Source organism: Brachycentrus maculatus, unplaced genomic scaffold (genome assembly GCF_059751285.1).
Source record: "Brachycentrus maculatus isolate JH-2025_06_01 unplaced genomic scaffold, ASM5975128v1 h1tg000050l, whole genome shotgun sequence".
Taxonomy (NCBI): domain Eukaryota; kingdom Metazoa; phylum Arthropoda; class Insecta; order Trichoptera; family Brachycentridae; genus Brachycentrus; species Brachycentrus maculatus.
This window is the reverse complement of record NW_028280804.1, coordinates 3526856-3544630: the sequence shown is the minus strand read 5'-3', so window position 1 is coordinate 3544630 and position 17775 is coordinate 3526856. Positions and strand designations below refer to the sequence as shown.

Here is a 17775-nt window from a genome sequence, read left to right as displayed (position 1 = left end):
ATTTGGTATTGATATCGATCACGATGTACAACTCATTAATCACATAAAGAGCTTTTGGAAGAATGAAACACAAAGTAAAGGATGTTTTTATTTAGAGGTATACAAATTCAAACTTCCCGCAATAAATTCACGGTGTCACCTGCCGTGTGGCATGTTGCGCCATCTTGTTGAAATCACAGCTCTGTCACATAAAGTATATTCAACTGAGAAGTCAGTAATAGGAAAAAGAAGCAGAGGACGACCGAGGAAAACTTGGCACAATCAGGTATGTCAAATACTTGAAAGCGGCCGGGTCAGGAGTCGTAATAATCGTCGGGTATGTATGAGGATATGCATGAATGTAGAAGAGGCAAAGAATGTTTGCAAAGACAGAGTGGTGTGGCGTTCGATTCTCTCTGCCTACCCCTGCGGGGAAGCGGCGTGATGGTTAGTTAGTTTTTTAGTTAGAAGTCAGTAATCATGTTTCTGTAACGCTCTACATTGACCGTAACATTCTGACCAGCATCGTTTAAAAAATATGGGTCAATGATCCCACCTGCCTATAAAGCACACCAAACAGTGGCTTTTAATTGATGTAAGGTGTCTCGACAAAGGGTTCTGAGTTTTCTCCACTCTGCATTCGGCAATTCTGCTTATTGACAGCCTTTTAACCAAATATGTGCCTCATCGGTGAACAAAATTTTGCGTTGAAAAAGAGGATCAAGCTGAATATTGTTTTCGGCCCATTCACGAACCTACGACGCGCATAATGGTCATTCAGTCTATTCATGGTGAAATGGCAAAACGTACTGACTACAAATCAACTGTCAACTGCCAAATTGACAATCTGTTGAAACGATGTTTGCCAGTTTAAAACTAAAGCTCTAAAAAAATACTATAAGTATATATTTTTTATTGGTAGATTGGTTATTTTAATAGTACGATTACTTATGGGCCATTTAATTCTACCGATTTCTATAACTTCTGTATCTCTTGTGACTGGTGAACGACAATTATTTATTATTATTATTTATTATTTTTTCAAAACATATTACATACATAAGTCATATATATAATATTCCCGATGAGTAATTTCTATTTCGCATTTTGGGACATGGAATTTAGGTTAACAAGACTGGAACACAAATAATAAGGTGACAAAAAGTTTTTGTTTAAATAACCAAAACTGATACATGGCAAAATATAAAAACAATAAACAGGTATAATAAATTGGCATAAGAAACCTATTTAAAAGAAATAAATGAGAAAAACATTTGGTAAGAAGCACATTTAAAATAAACAAATAAGAATTTATAAAAAAAATGAGAAAATATAACAAATGAGAAAATATAACAATGAGAAAATATAACAAGTGAGAAAATATAAAAAACAAAAGGTAAATACAAATAAATAACTAACTAACTAACTAACCATCGCGCCGCTTTACTGCAGGGATAGGCAGAGAGAAAAAACGCTATACTACTCTGTCTTTGCAAACATGCTTCACCTGGTATGATAAGCGGTGTTGTATAAGCCGTAGCAGCAAGATTTCAGACACTTACTCAAACATTAGTTATTTCCAAAAAATCTATACCTACGTAAAATGATAAAAGCTTTTTTATCTTCACTTTATTTCTGACCCAATTCATTAAAATGAATTAAGGAAATATGATTTTTTCGCAGGACCGCCGTATATTCGTTCAATAAGTTCAATTCGAGGGATTACAGGAAATGACATCGTTATCCTCTGCCCGTACTATGGATATCCCATAAGGTATGTGATTTAAATACCAATTATTTTGGGGCTTTGAAGAGTTAGAAATATCAGATTAACTATAATTTTGTGCTTACTGAGCCCCGTAATATATTTTACAAATCTAGACACTGAGTTATTTATGATTCAAATGTAATTTTTCAATGATATAAATTTCATTTTGAAGTTATTTATTTCAAGTTTTTATCGATATCTCAAAGTAAATGAAGAAGTCTATCTGGCGTGAAATATAGAAATCTAGGCATTTTCAGAGCTTACGACTTGTCAGTGGCTGGTTTAAGTGATACTTTATACATCGCGTAACACCATTTTACCCATGATTAATCCACATTACTCAAATTTATTGTTTTATTACATTTCTTGTAGCTAATAAAAAAGCATACTAATTCAATCATAAATATTACGGGCGAAGTTAAATGTAGGTACTTAATCTTTTCAATCGAAGAATTAATAATACACTAATAACTTTCTGACCGCCTCCGTAGTGTAATGGTCAGCACGCTCAGCTACAGTTCTGGAGGTCCCGGGTTCGATTCCCAGGAGGGTCAAATAAATATTAGTGATTTTTTCACTGTAATATTTATTCAATATTACCCTGGACTGTTACCTGAAGCGGAGGGCTGATCACCTTTCTTTTATGTGTAAACGTTCAAGATAACACTGCGTTTATATGACGCAGTGCCCTATGCACCATCGGGGTGCGAATAAGGGTATATTATTATTATTTATTATGAATAACTTTCTGAAAATTTTGTAATGTGGTTATCAATCATTGGTAGAATGATGAATGTTACAGTGTTTAAAGTGATAATTTCTTGAATGTTTTTCGTATGTACTTTGTGGCACATTTCATAAACTTTATAAAATAAAACTAGAACGTTGTTTTTAACCACTTTTTTATTGGTCCTTTTCTCCAACCGGTTTCGACAAGAAACCAACCGGTTATGGGTATGTGGAGGTCCTCACAAAAAAGTTACATTTCCAATATTGTACAAAAAAATCATTGTGTGCAAAAATGCAAATCTGTTCTGTTTACTGTCTTTTATCGAAATCTTAATTAAATTGCGACAAAACGCAATCAATCCTGTGTTAAACCAATATGAAATAATTAAATCGCACCAAAATGTAACAAATTTATAAGCTAGAATTCGTGATTACTTAAATTCATTTATAATGGAAACGTAACGTTTTGGTGAGGATCTCCACATATATACATAGTAGGATATACATACACCACACCATTATTTAGGATACAAAAATACAAGGATACAAAAAAAATCCAAGGATACAAAAAAAATCCAATCGAAATATTTCGGTTTCTTCTCATGTTACTGGCATTGATTTTTTTCTCTCTTCAGTTTTGTAAAATGGGAGACGAGCAGGTTCGAAATCACGTCAGAGCCCCGCTACATCCAGGACAGCGGTGCCTTGAAAATATCCAAGCTCAACCCGTCCAAGGACTCGGGCAGCCTCATCTGCTCCGCGGGCAGCCCCAGCGGGGAGCTGGCCAAGCGCGAGATCCAGCTCGTCATCAGCAGCCCGCCCGTGCTGTCGCCGCTCTCGTTCCCGCCGGACCTCAAGTCGGGCGAGAGGGCCCAGCTGTCGTGTACAGTTATATCTGGAGACATGCCAGTCTACTTCTCGTGGCAGAAGGACGGGATGCCGATGTCGTCCATGTTGCAGGTAACTGTTTTTTTTTAGAATTTTGTATTTTATATCTTTAGTTTTTGTCCGCCTCCGTAGTGTAATGGTCAACACGCTCGGCTACCGTTCTGGAGGTCCCGGGTTCGATTCCCAAGGGGGGTAAAAATAAATATAAGTGATTTTTTCACTGTAATATTTATTCAATATTACCATGGACTGGTACCTGAAGCGGAGGGCTGATCACCTTTCCTTCATGTGTAAAACGATCATGATAACACTGCGTTTATAAGACACAGTGCCCTATGCACCATTGGGGTGCGGATAAGGGTTTTATTATTATTATTATTTCTTAAGTTAGCTTATATTACATTGAATACAAACTATTTTTTACACTTAATTTACATCATATATCGCTCACTCCTTTCAAGCACGTCATATACTATCTTCTCATTATACTATCTTCTTAACTTAACAATTGGCTGATAAGAAATGTGACTTCAGATACCAATGAGCAAGTGAATGGAATGACAAGTGCATTAGTACTCATTTGTAATTCTTACTTAGACATTTTTCTTAGTTAAAACATTATTTTAGGTAAATCCTGCCCTTAGAACTGTTGACTTTTAAACTAAAATATCGCTCACTCCTTTCAACAACGTCATACCATATATCAAAAAACTTGATTTTTCAGGAGGCCGTTTTTAAAGTTTAAAAATATAATACAATATATTAAAAATAAATTTCAAGCCACTTACTGAACTTTTAACTGCGCAACAGATCTTTTTAGGTAAAACATGAAGGTTTTTTCTCCATTTGAAAAATATTTAGGGTATTTTAAAAAAATAATTAAACAATACATTTTTTTCAAAATGCAAAAACAACACTTTCTGCCCTGTAACGGGTAAATATTAAGTTAAAAAATTGCCTATTTGCTGGGGTATAGTACATTTTATGGGCATTCCGAAAACATGCACAACTGAAAATTGTCGATTTTTGATTTATGACGTTCTTGAAAGGAGTGAGCGATATGAGAGCGCTGCATAGCACGATGGGTCAACAGTGACAACAGTCTCATTTCCAATTGAATGGCTTGCTACAAACTCACGTAGCAAGAAAAAGTCTTCGTTTTAAATGTTATATGAATGAAATCGAAAAAAAATACATTTAAGGAAAAACCCTCACAACCTCTATTTTAGAGATTGGTCTTCAGGTAAGATAGTAAGGATATGGAAGGTAGATATGAAAAATACAACACAATCACACAGAACTATAAACATCTGTTAATTCATTTTGCAATTGGCAGGAATAGCTTAGTCTGGTTCTATGGAAAAGAAAAAAAATAGAAGGAACAGTTAAATGTTTTTGTTTTAGATCGAAGAGCGAAGTACAGAGTTCTTTAGTTATTTGCTGTTCAAGAGTTTGTCAGCAGAACACAGTGGTACCTACACATGCCTTTCCTCCAATTCTGCAGGGAAAGTCAACAAATCTGCTGAATTCATAATAAAAGGTAACTAATGTTAATGTGGTTGTTAAAATCGAATAACATGTTGGAAAAAAAGAGTTATAAATATGTTTTTTTTTACTTTCAAGTACCTCCATATTGGAAAAACGAGCCACAAGATATTTCAACTCTCTTAGGAAGCTCTATAATTATGCACTGTGAAGCGAAAGGATATCCAGAACCAACAACATATTGGTCTAAGCAATATAGTAAGTCTAATCTTATATATACGAATATATATAAATCTATAGATGAAGGTAGACTGAATGCAGTTGAATGCGATCACTCAAGACAAATGTACAGCAAAACGATATATGGCAGATGTTCGAATGTTAAAATAAGAAAATAATGCACAGCTAAAATAAATAATATCGATATATTTTCAAAAAAAGTATGTTTTGATGGTTTGGACATGTGGAACATGAGGAAAGAACGGTAAAATGAATGTGTGAGATGAATGTATTATAGTTGAAAATAGAAGCAGAATAAAACAGAGGAAAACTTGAGGGGGTGAGATCAAGTAATCAAAATATTTAAAAGTAGTCAGAGGAGTCAGAATAATTAGCGATTATGTATGATACGTAAATGTGGAAAAGGCGAAGATTGTTTGCAAAGACAAATTGGTGTGACGTTTAATTCTCTCTGCTTACCCCTGCGATAATTAATCAAAAAACTTAATTTATTTGACCAGTTGCTGGATTTCATTGCTACCAACATCACTGGGTTGGTCACACCACCATCTGACATTATCACCAGAATGATTTTGTCAGTAATGAGTAATGATGAATCCCGATCACTGCTCAAAAAAAAAGTAGAAAAGGCTGTCGAGTTGTTTCACTATATAAAATGCAGTCCCACCAAAAAATGTCAGTATGAAACTTAAATCTGATGAGCACTTGTTGTGCTTACAACAACCACTCTAATTTGAACTGAATGTGAATATTGACTATTAACAAATCAGTAATTTTGTCTATTACACTGTTTCAGACAGGGCGAGAGAAGAATATGACCCTATAACGACCAAAAATGGACACCTGAATGTGTTCAGCAATGGATCAATACTAATTAATTCAGTGTCATCCCAAGATAAAGGAAAATATAAATGCACTGCTGAAAATGGGGTTGGCAGTAATATATTCAAATCTGTTTTCCTGGATGTTAATGGTAAGATACAAACAACGGCACATTTTGATTATAACGAACCGATCAAATGGTGTGATGATTCACTAAGAAATTCTACCAAAAATCAACTATGTTTCTCTTCGACTCCATATAACATAATGGAAATTGTTTTACAAGTAACCGTTTATATTGAATGTTTCCACTGATATTCAAAGATTGTTAGGATATGATACAAAAATGAAATGGCCACTGATGCTCGAAGATCAATCAATTGTGGAAAGCCACTTCTCTTCATGCCATTCTGTTAAAATATTAACCCTTTCTGAAGTAATACCTTAATGTACGGCAATGGGTAATTTTCCCTGATGATTACTGGGATATACCAGAGCATTTTTTAGGAGACTCTGAAAGCTCCCGCCACATTCCGAGGTCCGGTATAGAAACTCTTGGTTTCCATTCAAACCCATCCAAAGAAGACATTTAGGAGACTGCAATACTTCTTGAGTGTATATATCTAGTTTATTATTTCATTGGCCAATGCATGACATATTTCTCATAACAAATATCACCTTCTCCAGTACTGGGATTCCATACAGAAGTTAATATCCTAATTCGTAGTAAAGATAACTTTAACTTTGATCGTTTGTGGTCAGTAAAAAAACAAATATTCATTAAAATACATAAAACTTGGTAACTTAAACATTCTGTTAATACCATCAGTCAGAAGTTAAACTTCGATAGATACACTGCGATGTTAAATCGTTACTTCCCTATGGAATCCCTGCTCTGGAATAGTTTTAGTCCAAATCGATTGCCCTCTAAACTTTCGAGTATTAAGAGTTAGATATCCCCCTGTCAATTCAATTAAATTTATTATTATTATTACACTAATAATATGTCCAACAAAATGTTCATTTGTCGTATATGGCTGGAGAAATGGTTCAAAATCTTATACTTCTATCTCAATTAAATATAGTCAATTACATAAAATAATAATGCATAACATATACTTTATGTCCATGTTTAAATTTGTAGAACCTGCCCGTTTTGAAGTATCATCACAAAATATATCAGTTAGAAGAAATGACCCGATAACTCTTATATGCGATATCCAAGGAGATAATCCAATAAAAAACACTTGGACACATAATACAAGCCCCATTGATAAAAGCAGCTACAGGTTAGTTAATATAATGGAAAAAATCTACCTCCGCATGTAGCAGTTAGCATATTTTACTACTATGCTGAATATCCTGGGTTCAATTCCCAGGAAGGTCAAAATAAATAAATGTAATTTCTCCTTCTAATATTTCTTCAATATCACGTTTGGAGCACAGAACTGATCACTTTGCCTTCACATAATTAATAATCAAGGTAACACTATTTCAATGTGACACAGTGCCTCGTGCACCATCAGGTGTCAATTAGGGTTTGAGAGAAAGAGATGATGCATAATTTTTATTACATTTGATTTTGCGTATAAGGTGGAGACTGACTGGAGCATTTCGTCATAACATAATGTCGTAACATCGCTCGGGGCGAGCAACACCAAGCATCCGAAACTATGGATGGAGCGCTCCGCTCGGTGTACTAACTGTCTGAATGCTCGCATTGTAACCTGTTACGTTACAACGAAATGCTCCGGTCTGTCTCCACCTTAAGATAAATACTGAAAGTATTTTTCTTGCTCAGATTGAGCATTTCAGAGCTGAAAAAAGACAAAGGTCTCAGATCCCAATTAACCATTGAAAGAGCGGACAGACACGATTCTGGACTTTATAGATGCCAAGCAAGCAATTCCTATGGAAGGAGTGAACACTTTATACATCTTGCTGTCCAGGGTCAGTATGAAATAAAAAATGAAAAACTTAACAAAAGGTTTTATAACATTTTCCCAAATCATTTAATTACCTGCATTTCCAGAGAGACCTGATCCGCCGAGACAGATGGAAGTCATACAAGTTGGTAGCAGATCGGTCCGTCTGTCGTGGCAAAGACCGTATGATGGAAACAGTCCAGTTCTTGGATACTTGTTGCAGTATCAAGTCCTTAAGCCGGGAGGACCAATATCTTGGGATGCTAATAATATCATGAATGTTACTATTGCAGTCACGCCTAAGCAATATGCAGCAAGGTAATATATACTTAAAAACATGTTACGGTAATCATGTGTTGCAACTGTATAGGTCCTGTATTCATACAGAAATACCTCACTGAATTTTTATTTGTCAGTCTAGTTTCATTTTAAACCAATTAGTCCACTAATCGGGAAAATAACTTGAACACATATTGTTACAACGGAGATAAACCAGATCATCCTACTTGACAGTGGAACCTTAGTGCTAAATGAATGTGTTCAAATTACTTTTTGATAGCTGTAGATCAAAGTATCTGTTTGAATATGAGATTCTATGTGTTTACCCCAGATAACTGATATATTTTTGATAAACCTGGGAGAGTTCTTCCAGAGAGTCAATATAAATTACAGGAGAGCTCTCTCTAAAAGGCAGGCAGTTTCAAATCCACCGAGAATAAACGTCTAAGAAAATCTTACAAACAGTATTATCTTAAAGTATTTTCTCACAGTCTGTGCTGGCCTATTGAACTTTTCTATTGATATTTCAAAATTTTAGACCCATCATTTTGTTTGACATAAAAACGCATGATTACAAAAATGAATTACCTTTATCGAAGCTCAAAGAGCTATGTCAGAAATAAAAATGCATTGTATAAAAAGTAAATTTCTAATCAAACAATTTATTGAGACGAAATTAATGTATTTATTTTAAATTTAGCGATGTAACTGAGACCATGGAACAAGGAGTGGTGAATGGGTTACTTCCCGACACAACCTACACTATGAGAATGTTAGCTGTCAACCAGATAGAAAGTAGTTCTTACAGTGATATCATCACAGCTAAAACACAAGAGGAAGGTTTGTCAATTCAATTTATTTAAATTTGTAGTCTATTTTTTAATATTTGAGAATTTTATGTGTTTTTTTATATATTGATGCTGAAATAACAGTAAATGATGGAGACATATTGGTGAAAATAGAGTAATAATCTGATTTTATTCAATTCAAATAACTCAAATCCAATTTTTATATACCAAATAACTTTAGAATTCTTCAAGTTTCCAAAATTTGCAGATTAACATAAAATATGACATACTCGTATTGGAATCTTATTTCACTTTTTGAGTTTTTAAGATCATCCAAAAAAAAAATACTATACATTTATTGCGAATAAATATAGATAAAACGAGAAATCAAGTCGTCAATGTTCAAAATGAGACAAGGAAACAATTCAATATTACATATGGAGTGTTTTGGGGCCAACCTTTTTTTTTAAAATATATTGTACATTAATAAACCTTGTAATTTATATATTGACAGTCAGAATATAAGCTTTTTGGATGATATAATGCTAATATTAATAGTGAACACACAGTATACATTTAGTCTATGAAAAAGCAGAAAAATATCTAAACTATATGAAAAAAAAAACAAAAAATGCTTACTACTTACCCTTTACCCTTAATTAAACTGAAAGTAATTTGATTCCACTTTCTTTTATTAATTCTTTACACAACAAAAAAATCGTGCTGAATTTTGAAATTTTCTTACAAGCACCCACGGAACCTCCCCAAAACGTGCAAGTTCAAGCAGGAGAAGGCGGAGAGCTTATTGTAACATGGCAGGTAAGAATGAAGATGAATGAGTTGCATTTTACATTGTACATATAATATAATGTATTGTGCTATTATTTTTCAATACATTGAGAAAATGTATTGAAGTATAAAGAAAGATCTTTTATTATCATTATTCCTAACAATACTAACCATTCACTAAAGATGTAACAATACAATATAAATAACATAAGATTTTTTTCATTATCATTTCAATTTCTATAATAAATCTATATTTCCAGGCTCCACCAACATCTTCTTGGCACGGTCCGCTTCTGGGCTTTACAGTCCACTGGGCAGAAGTGAGCGAAGCTGACTCCTCACAGCAGACTCCTCTGACCAGCTCTGCGACTGTGAAGGGATCTTCCTCTTCAAGATTTGCCATCAGCGGCCTAGGACAGTTCACCAAGTATCGTATAACTGTCACAGCAGCTAACAGAGCTGGAAGTGGTCCAGCTAGTATCCCGATACTTGGTACTACTAAAGAAGGAGGTATGCTTCCATTAAATATCTTGTATAACCATTATGTTATGTACGATATTATTATTCATATACAGCACGAACTCTATAATCCCACTAATAACACCCACTCATCCCAGCAGTAGCAAGCATTCCCCATTCAAACGCGGTGTCTGATTTGAATACATGCCTAGAATGTGCTGACCAAGTGGATATTTTCCTGTGCCAGAGGAGATGTTTAAATTAATTATATAAATAATGTAAATTGCGAGACAAAGCTATTTACTCGTCATTAAATAAATCTTGACCAACTGAATATTTGTTTTTTTTTTAATGTTTAATAAGTACATTTAAAATTTCACAATATTTATATATTGTATTTGATAAAAACACCTAACAGATTCTCTGTACTGTAATCCGAATGCTCTACTAGTCCCAACAGAGGGTAAATTTTCGGCATTCGAATTATAGAGGTCCTGCTGTATTTGAATCAGGCTTCCAAAAATGACTTTATCTTGTTAATCATTTTTATTACCTTATTTTCAGTTCCAACAGCACCCCCGCAGTCGATAAGATGTTCCCCATTATCTTCCCAAAGTCTTAAAATAGAATGGGCTGCTCCTCCTCGTACAAGACTAGGAGGCAACTTATTGGGATACAAGATACTATACAAACCACTCACAGATATTCATGGTATGTATGTAAAAATTTAAAATTGTTTTGTATTTTATTATAAAATATGATGTTTATTATGACTCTTTGTACTCCATTTTTATTCTTCATTTATTCCAGTTGAGGAAAGTGTATCAGCTGCTGAAGTGAAGAGAACCAGTAGCAGCGAGACGTACCTCCACGCCCTCTTGAAGTACACCAACTACTCCATACAGGTGCTGGCCTACACTGGCGCGGGGGATGGCATCCTCAGTCCTGCCGTATTCTGTACCACTGAAGAAGATAGTAAGTCACTCTTACTTCCTCATCCATATAACAATGGAGGAAAGAGTACCTCTTCGCCCTTCTAAAATACACCATTTACTCTATATACAAGTGCCAGCCTACAAAAGAGCTGAAAGAAAGACATTGTTCCTTCCAAATTTGTGTATTTTTTATAAGAATTTGTGTATTAAAATTGTATTTATAAATGTATGTGAGAAGCGCAAAGAGACGCAGTTCATTGACTTTTATTTAGTTTACAATATTGTCCCTACCGCATGCAACTCCTTTAAAATCGTAAATAAGGGGTGGAGGACCAATATGTGTGTGCTCAGATAAGATTAAAATTCAAACGTATTTACGTCGCGCTCTCTCTTTGTCCTTTGAGTTTCAGTACCGAGTATTATTTGATCGGTTTGGTGACGTGTTTTCTTTTTGCTTATACTCAGTACTGTTAAGAAGTGAAACATCGTGCTTCACTCAATTTATTGGCGTCACTTTGCTCTTCTCATCCTGATAATTTTGTAATTTTCGAAAAAAAAAATTGTTTCCATTTACGCGTTTCCGTCTTCCTCATCATCAGTGTTTCAGTACCATTAGAGGTTACAGACATCCTTAATCATACTTTATTCTTTACCATGAAAAGTTGTCCTAATTTCTCTGCAGCATCAAATTAGAGACAAATCTCCCTTTAATCCTTTCTATACCCACATGAAATCATGAAATCTTTATGTTTCAGTTCCTGGTCCTCCCGGCGATATTAAAGCGATGGCTCTCTCAACTGAATCCATGTTAGTTAGTTGGCTGGCTCCAAAAAAGCCAAATGGAAAAATTATATTTTATACTCTTTATTACCGAGAAGTTGGAGGGTGCGTATACTACTAACCTATATGTTTATAAACTTTATAAAATAAAACAACTTTGTTTTTAACCACTTTTTTTTTTATTGGTACACTTTTTCTCCAACCGGTTTTGACAAGAATCTTGTCATCATCAGGGTTTATGTACTAATTCTAAAACATTGAAATACTCATAGTTAGGTGAGTGGGCAAGTTTAACCCTTATATTTTTTATGGACAATTTGAAGTAAACAATATATTATCTGTACAAAATCTAGACAAATTGTTAATGTATGTGTACATACGAGTACATATACATAAACTTTCCCACTATAGCCTCGAAGTGTCAAAAGTACTGTGTGAGAAGTGATCTAGCTTAGATTGTGATGTGTTGAGAGATTTGTATTTTTTTATTAATCAACACATTTTTCTGTAGAGGTCAGCCAACGAGTCGCCAAGTGAGTGCAGCTGAAGCTAGTACAGTCAGCGGTACAGGACTAGGAGGTGCTGTAGAAATTCGAGGGCTTCAGGAAAAGAAGAGATACGAATTCTGGCTTTCAGCTAGCACAAGCGCTGGTGAGGGGGCTGCGATATCCCCTGTAACTCAAGTTACTTCTTCTAAAGGTTATTATAAAAATAAAATTAAAGACACATACAATTATATTTATTCCTTGTCCATGTTATCCTCATGGCTGAGTGTCATGATCATCCCAAACTGGATCTCTCCAAGTCATCAGACTTCTCCACTCTTATGTCTGCTGCTGCCCATAACATGAACAGATGGTGCATAGGGCACTGCATCGAATAGATATTTTGACTTATTGTTGCATGAAGGCAGGGCAATCAGTTCTATGCCTTAGAACTGACAGAAGAAAACCCATTGTATCAGCATAAAAATTTTACCACTTTATAATTTATTTAACTAAAAAAATTGAGTGCTTAATTCAGTTATACTATTGACACAGATTTGGAATATATTTTAAAGTATGCAGATGACATAAGTAAAGAAGTACAGGAACTACATAAGAAAGAGAATGGAGAAGGAATAGAAGGAAAATGAGAATAGCAGTAATGGCTTGGGCATTCGGGGCTGTATACCCATACTCAATGCCGTGCACTGAGTTTTTAATCAGAGTAGGCAGTAGGGTTGGGTAAGGATGAGGCATAGTAGGCACTGGTCATGTTTCTATATGGAACGCGAGTAATCCAGGGTAGGCACTGCTTTTCTGCCTATATAGAATGCACGCCTCTGACCAAACTCGCACTAATTTATGTAACATAAACATATGACAGATTTACGTGATTTCAAAAGACTCGTACACATGAGACTACCTTTAATTATACAATTTAACACATTTCAATTTGCATACTTGTGTCTTATTAAATAATTAACACCATTCATTTTAACTTTGTAATCAAATTGTTTATAATTATTCCAGCTGGTGCACGGATAGCATCTTTTGGAGGCGTAATACCAAGTGGAGTTGGGCGTTCCCTTCTTCTTGGTTGTCTGGCTGTTGGTACTCCAAAGCCGAGGGCTCGTTGGCTCCACTCTCAGCGCCCTATCACACACAGTCATCTGTACGAAGTTACGGCGGAAGGAAATTTACTCATACATAGTAAGAAACTAAATAACCACTAATCATATTTAGTTATAAAGGCAACATTCTGCATTCAAATATTATACTACTTGGTCAAAAATTAGTCCATAGCTATTTTTTTACAGATTCTAGGGTACCAAAGTTTGAAACTGGAGATAACAAAGTTTTCCTTGGTTCAAACTATTAATCCAGGCAATAAAGCATTTTTATTCATATGTAACACTCAATATTTTTAATATTATTAGTGGATAATTATAAAACAATTCAAATATATGTTTAAATCATATTCTCCTGGGATGTCTAAACGATTCGCCTCCATTTTTCCTGGTCCTAGGTTAATTATCTACTAATCTTTTGAAAGACTGTTCTTTTGTTTACTATCTTTCAACTGCTTACTCAGTATAGCGACTTCCTATTGCTACCACTATGTGTATATTTTTTAGGTATGGAACAAACAGTCAGTGGCAACTACACATGCTCAGCTAAAAACCTATATGGTTCTGATGAGATAATCTACAGTGTAATCTGCTTACTACCTCCCGGTCCGCCCTCTCTACAGCTACTCTATACCACTGCGTCTTCAGTACAACTTCAGTGGAACCCCAACTCTTCAGATGGAGGATCATCACTATTAGGTAACACAAAATCAAAACATGATCACAAAAAATGTAAATAACTGTTGAAAAAAGGTTGAGACACCATAATACAATGTTCTCGTTTAACTCCCAAACGTTACAGATATTTGCCCAACGCACATTTGATCTATACATAAAATCATCAGGTAACAGCTAACCACATTTATATTGAGAAAAGAACCTTACATACTATTTTATTTATTGTTTCGGCATTAACTTTGTGGTAAGACATGTTACAATGATTAAAGAAAACACTTGTTTTTTACCACTTGAGTTTTATTATAGACTACATGTTTCAGAAGTTAAACTTCCATCATTCAGGTCTGTTTAATAACTGTAAAGTTATTATACAGACCTGAATGATGGAAGTTTAATTTCTGAAACATGTAGGTAGTCTATAATAAAACTCAAGTGGTAAAAAACAAGTGTTTTCTTTAATCATTCTTACATACTAAATTTATTTTTATCAATTAGAAATAATTTTTTTAAGCAATTAGAAATAAATTTAATGAAATACTTATTTAATTTTGTCAAATATCCAATTACCATCTGGTCAAATGTCCATTAGGACTTTCCATTAAGTCCAATTTTCCATTAGGACCAATTGTCTCTCAGCCAAATGTCTGGCCTCATATATTCCAAATTACATTTGTGCATACTGATTATACATATTGTTACAGGGTACACCCTCAGCTTCAGACGAAATGACGAGAGCATGCAAACACTTGATCTATCATCAGAAATAACATCATATAAAGTAAATGGACTGAAATGCGGTTCAAAATATACATTTCTTATATCGGCTCACAATAGAGTTGGTAAAGGAGAACCCAGTGTACCTATTCATGTAAATACGAAGGGAGAAGGTACTTGTATATTAACATATTTTTTATAAAATAATAACAAAAGATCCATCATACCTGTCAACAATTGTTTTGACCTGTCACAAAAAGACATTTAGTTAAAATTACTCATAAATTTTGCAAAATTTTCAATACTATATCAAAGGGTACAAAAAAAAGTTTTGTAATAATAATTTATATTTATCCAAAGTCAGAAAAAATATTGTTCGTTCAATTGTAGTCTTTGTGCATGTGCTTGTGTATGTGCTTGCTATGTGTATTATTTTATGACAATCGCAATAGTAGTCTAAGTCTAATTTGCTCTTCACTACCCCAAGATCCGACAAGTGTGGGACTGTTGAAAATTTACTAATCAAACTCTTTTCTTATTTTTGTGGGATTGTTGAAAATTTACTAATCAAACTCTTATTTTCTTGAATAACATTTCTTAAATGCGAAGCTTTTGCTTTTTCTAATCAAGTTGTGGTCTTTATATTCCCAGCTCCCAAATTTCCCGAAGACTGGTTTCCATTTGTTTGGAGCAACGCGACCTGCATATTGGTGGAGGTGCGCCGGGCATTAGGGGGCACCGAGGGGTTCATATGTCCGCTGCTGTCTCTCAGTGCCGAGTGGAGGAGGGGTGATGTGGGGACCTGGAGAGCCACGAGCGTGTCAATGTCGGAGCCATTCATCCTCACCGCCTTGTCCCCGGCACAGTGGTTCGAAATAAGGATAGCGGCCGAAAGCCACGCTGGAAGAAGCGAAACTGTACTGAGAGCGGCAACTACGACACTTTCAGGAGGTATGTACTTACTTTGCGTGTGGTTCCGGCTTCTTCTTCGCCCATATGTGTTGTGGAGGTAGTTTATTTATAATGAACTTGTCAATATTTTTCATCAATGATTATTACGGAAGCTATTGAAGTGGTTTAGGAATACAATTTCTCGTGATAACGGTAATTTTCATGTTATCCATATTTGGTCTTTGGGGGCAAGCGGCTGTCTTTTTGTTTCGTCGAGGATTGAAAGTTTTCTTGTTATCTTAAGTTAATGTAATATACTATTGTTTAGTGGAAATCAATTGCAAAGACATTAAACAGAGAGAGTTAAGAGTGGTCTTCCTCGCACTTATATATATACCTTGTGATGTTTTAAGTCACAAGGTGCATTGACTGTTTTTCTCATTAAATTCTCACATTAAATTATTGTAACTTCAATCAAAAAGAGTAAATTCTCTTATATTTAGGAAAAAGCTATTAAACTTATAAAGTTAGATCCTAAGCGGTGTTGCATAGGTAGATTTCAGAGTCACTTGGACGTTAGACAATTCATAAGGTGCATGAGGGCAAACAAAACTTCTGTATAGCATGATTTATGATCTAAATTGGCTAATGATATAAGGTAACCCAAATAACCCAAAAATGGCTTTAATTAAAACAATGGTGTCATTTTTTGTAAATTCTAACAGGTTTACCTTTTATTCCAGCAACAATACTGCCTCCAGCGTATTATCCCATGCAACCGGCACATCCGCATGAAGTTGAGGGATCTCAAGAAAATATATTCAATCTTATATCTATTATTTTGGCAATAATAGCTTCAATCTCCACATTGTGCGTCGTTTATATATTGATAATAAAACGAAGGTATGTGATAAGTAAAGATATTATACGTACACATTGTGTAAATAGCATATTCTATTTTATATCAAATTGAAAATAGTCAACCTTTTAAAGGTCAATAGAGACTATGAAAACGAACAAGGCTTAGTGTTCAAACGGAATCGGTCCCAAAATCAACACATGAAATATTCCAAACTTATAATTGAACTGCCATCAGTTTATTTAAAGAATAAAGACTTGTGACATTTGTAGATTTCATTGTATAGTTATGTCATTTTTGTGCAAATTCTGTAATATATCAATTTCACACATAGCATTAAACAGTGTTGAAAAGCAGCAACCATCACACACCTCTATTTCATTGTAAAAAAAACATATGTAAATAATATTTACATATGAGTTTTAAGTTGGACCAAAGACTAACAAACACTAAAGGTATTGTTTAAAGGTGGTCAAGGATCAAATTGGAGAGAACGAGAGAGGATGGAAGTAGGTGGTTATAAGTCTCTCTTTTTAACCAATGATGATGATCATTTTAGGCATATATGAAACTAGATATTAAATTAAAAGAATATACATATTATCAGCTACACAAAAGGACAATAAGATATGAAAAATAAAATGATACATTAACAACATGTAATAGTAGAACAAAAAATGTATTTAGATTTATCCCTCAGCAAAAACATGTTTCTTTTTTACAGTGTAATTTGCAACTGTAATAATGAGTCAGAGTATGGAGTAGAAAGGCAACGAAGTCAATCCCAGGCTAGCGATGAGAAAACCATTTGTGCTGAGCAACAAAACATAAGAAATTCCCAACACGACTATTCCACATCACCACCTAAAGGACATACAGAGAAAATGAGACGGGAACCTGAAGGTATAAAACAATAACAATAAAAATAAAAGATAAATATTTTTACACTTACGAAGCTCTAGTTTCAAATGATACACTAGATTACAGTTATTGTAGCATATAAAGAACTCAAACATTATTTTTAAAAACACCACACATTTACAAAAATAAAAACTAAACCAAATCATTTCTTGTGATATTGACTTTGGAAATTTGATAACAAGATTTTTATCAATGATTGACAGAAATCTTCATTTGTTATAAATTTGAATTAAG

The 17775-nt window shown here is 34.3% G+C and overlaps 1 protein-coding gene across 2 annotated transcripts in view; it reads left to right on the top strand.

Annotated features, from left to right (window-relative positions):
- Positions 1-17775, top strand: part of LOC148312127 (cell adhesion molecule Dscam2-like) — a 65522-nt gene that overhangs the window by 45771 nt on the left and 1976 nt on the right. For both annotated transcript variants that reach the window (XM_088277938.1, XM_088277939.1), the window contains exons 6-26: positions 1663-1753; positions 3112-3436; positions 4769-4904; positions 4988-5107; positions 5886-6062; positions 7056-7200; positions 7713-7861; positions 7944-8154; positions 8816-8955; positions 9652-9722; positions 9953-10202; positions 10716-10862; positions 10962-11126; positions 11842-11971; positions 12378-12565; positions 13381-13560; positions 13986-14177; positions 14858-15043; positions 15522-15821; positions 16505-16664; positions 17345-17523. In XM_088277938.1, the coding sequence (XP_088134064.1) occupies positions 1663-1753; positions 3112-3436; positions 4769-4904; positions 4988-5107; positions 5886-6062; positions 7056-7200; positions 7713-7861; positions 7944-8154; positions 8816-8955; positions 9652-9722; positions 9953-10202; positions 10716-10862; positions 10962-11126; positions 11842-11971; positions 12378-12565; positions 13381-13560; positions 13986-14177; positions 14858-15043; positions 15522-15821; positions 16505-16664; positions 17345-17523 (3642 nt within the window). The remainder of the gene's footprint in view (positions 1-1662; positions 1754-3111; positions 3437-4768; positions 4905-4987; positions 5108-5885; positions 6063-7055; positions 7201-7712; positions 7862-7943; positions 8155-8815; positions 8956-9651; positions 9723-9952; positions 10203-10715; positions 10863-10961; positions 11127-11841; positions 11972-12377; positions 12566-13380; positions 13561-13985; positions 14178-14857; positions 15044-15521; positions 15822-16504; positions 16665-17344; positions 17524-17775) is intronic.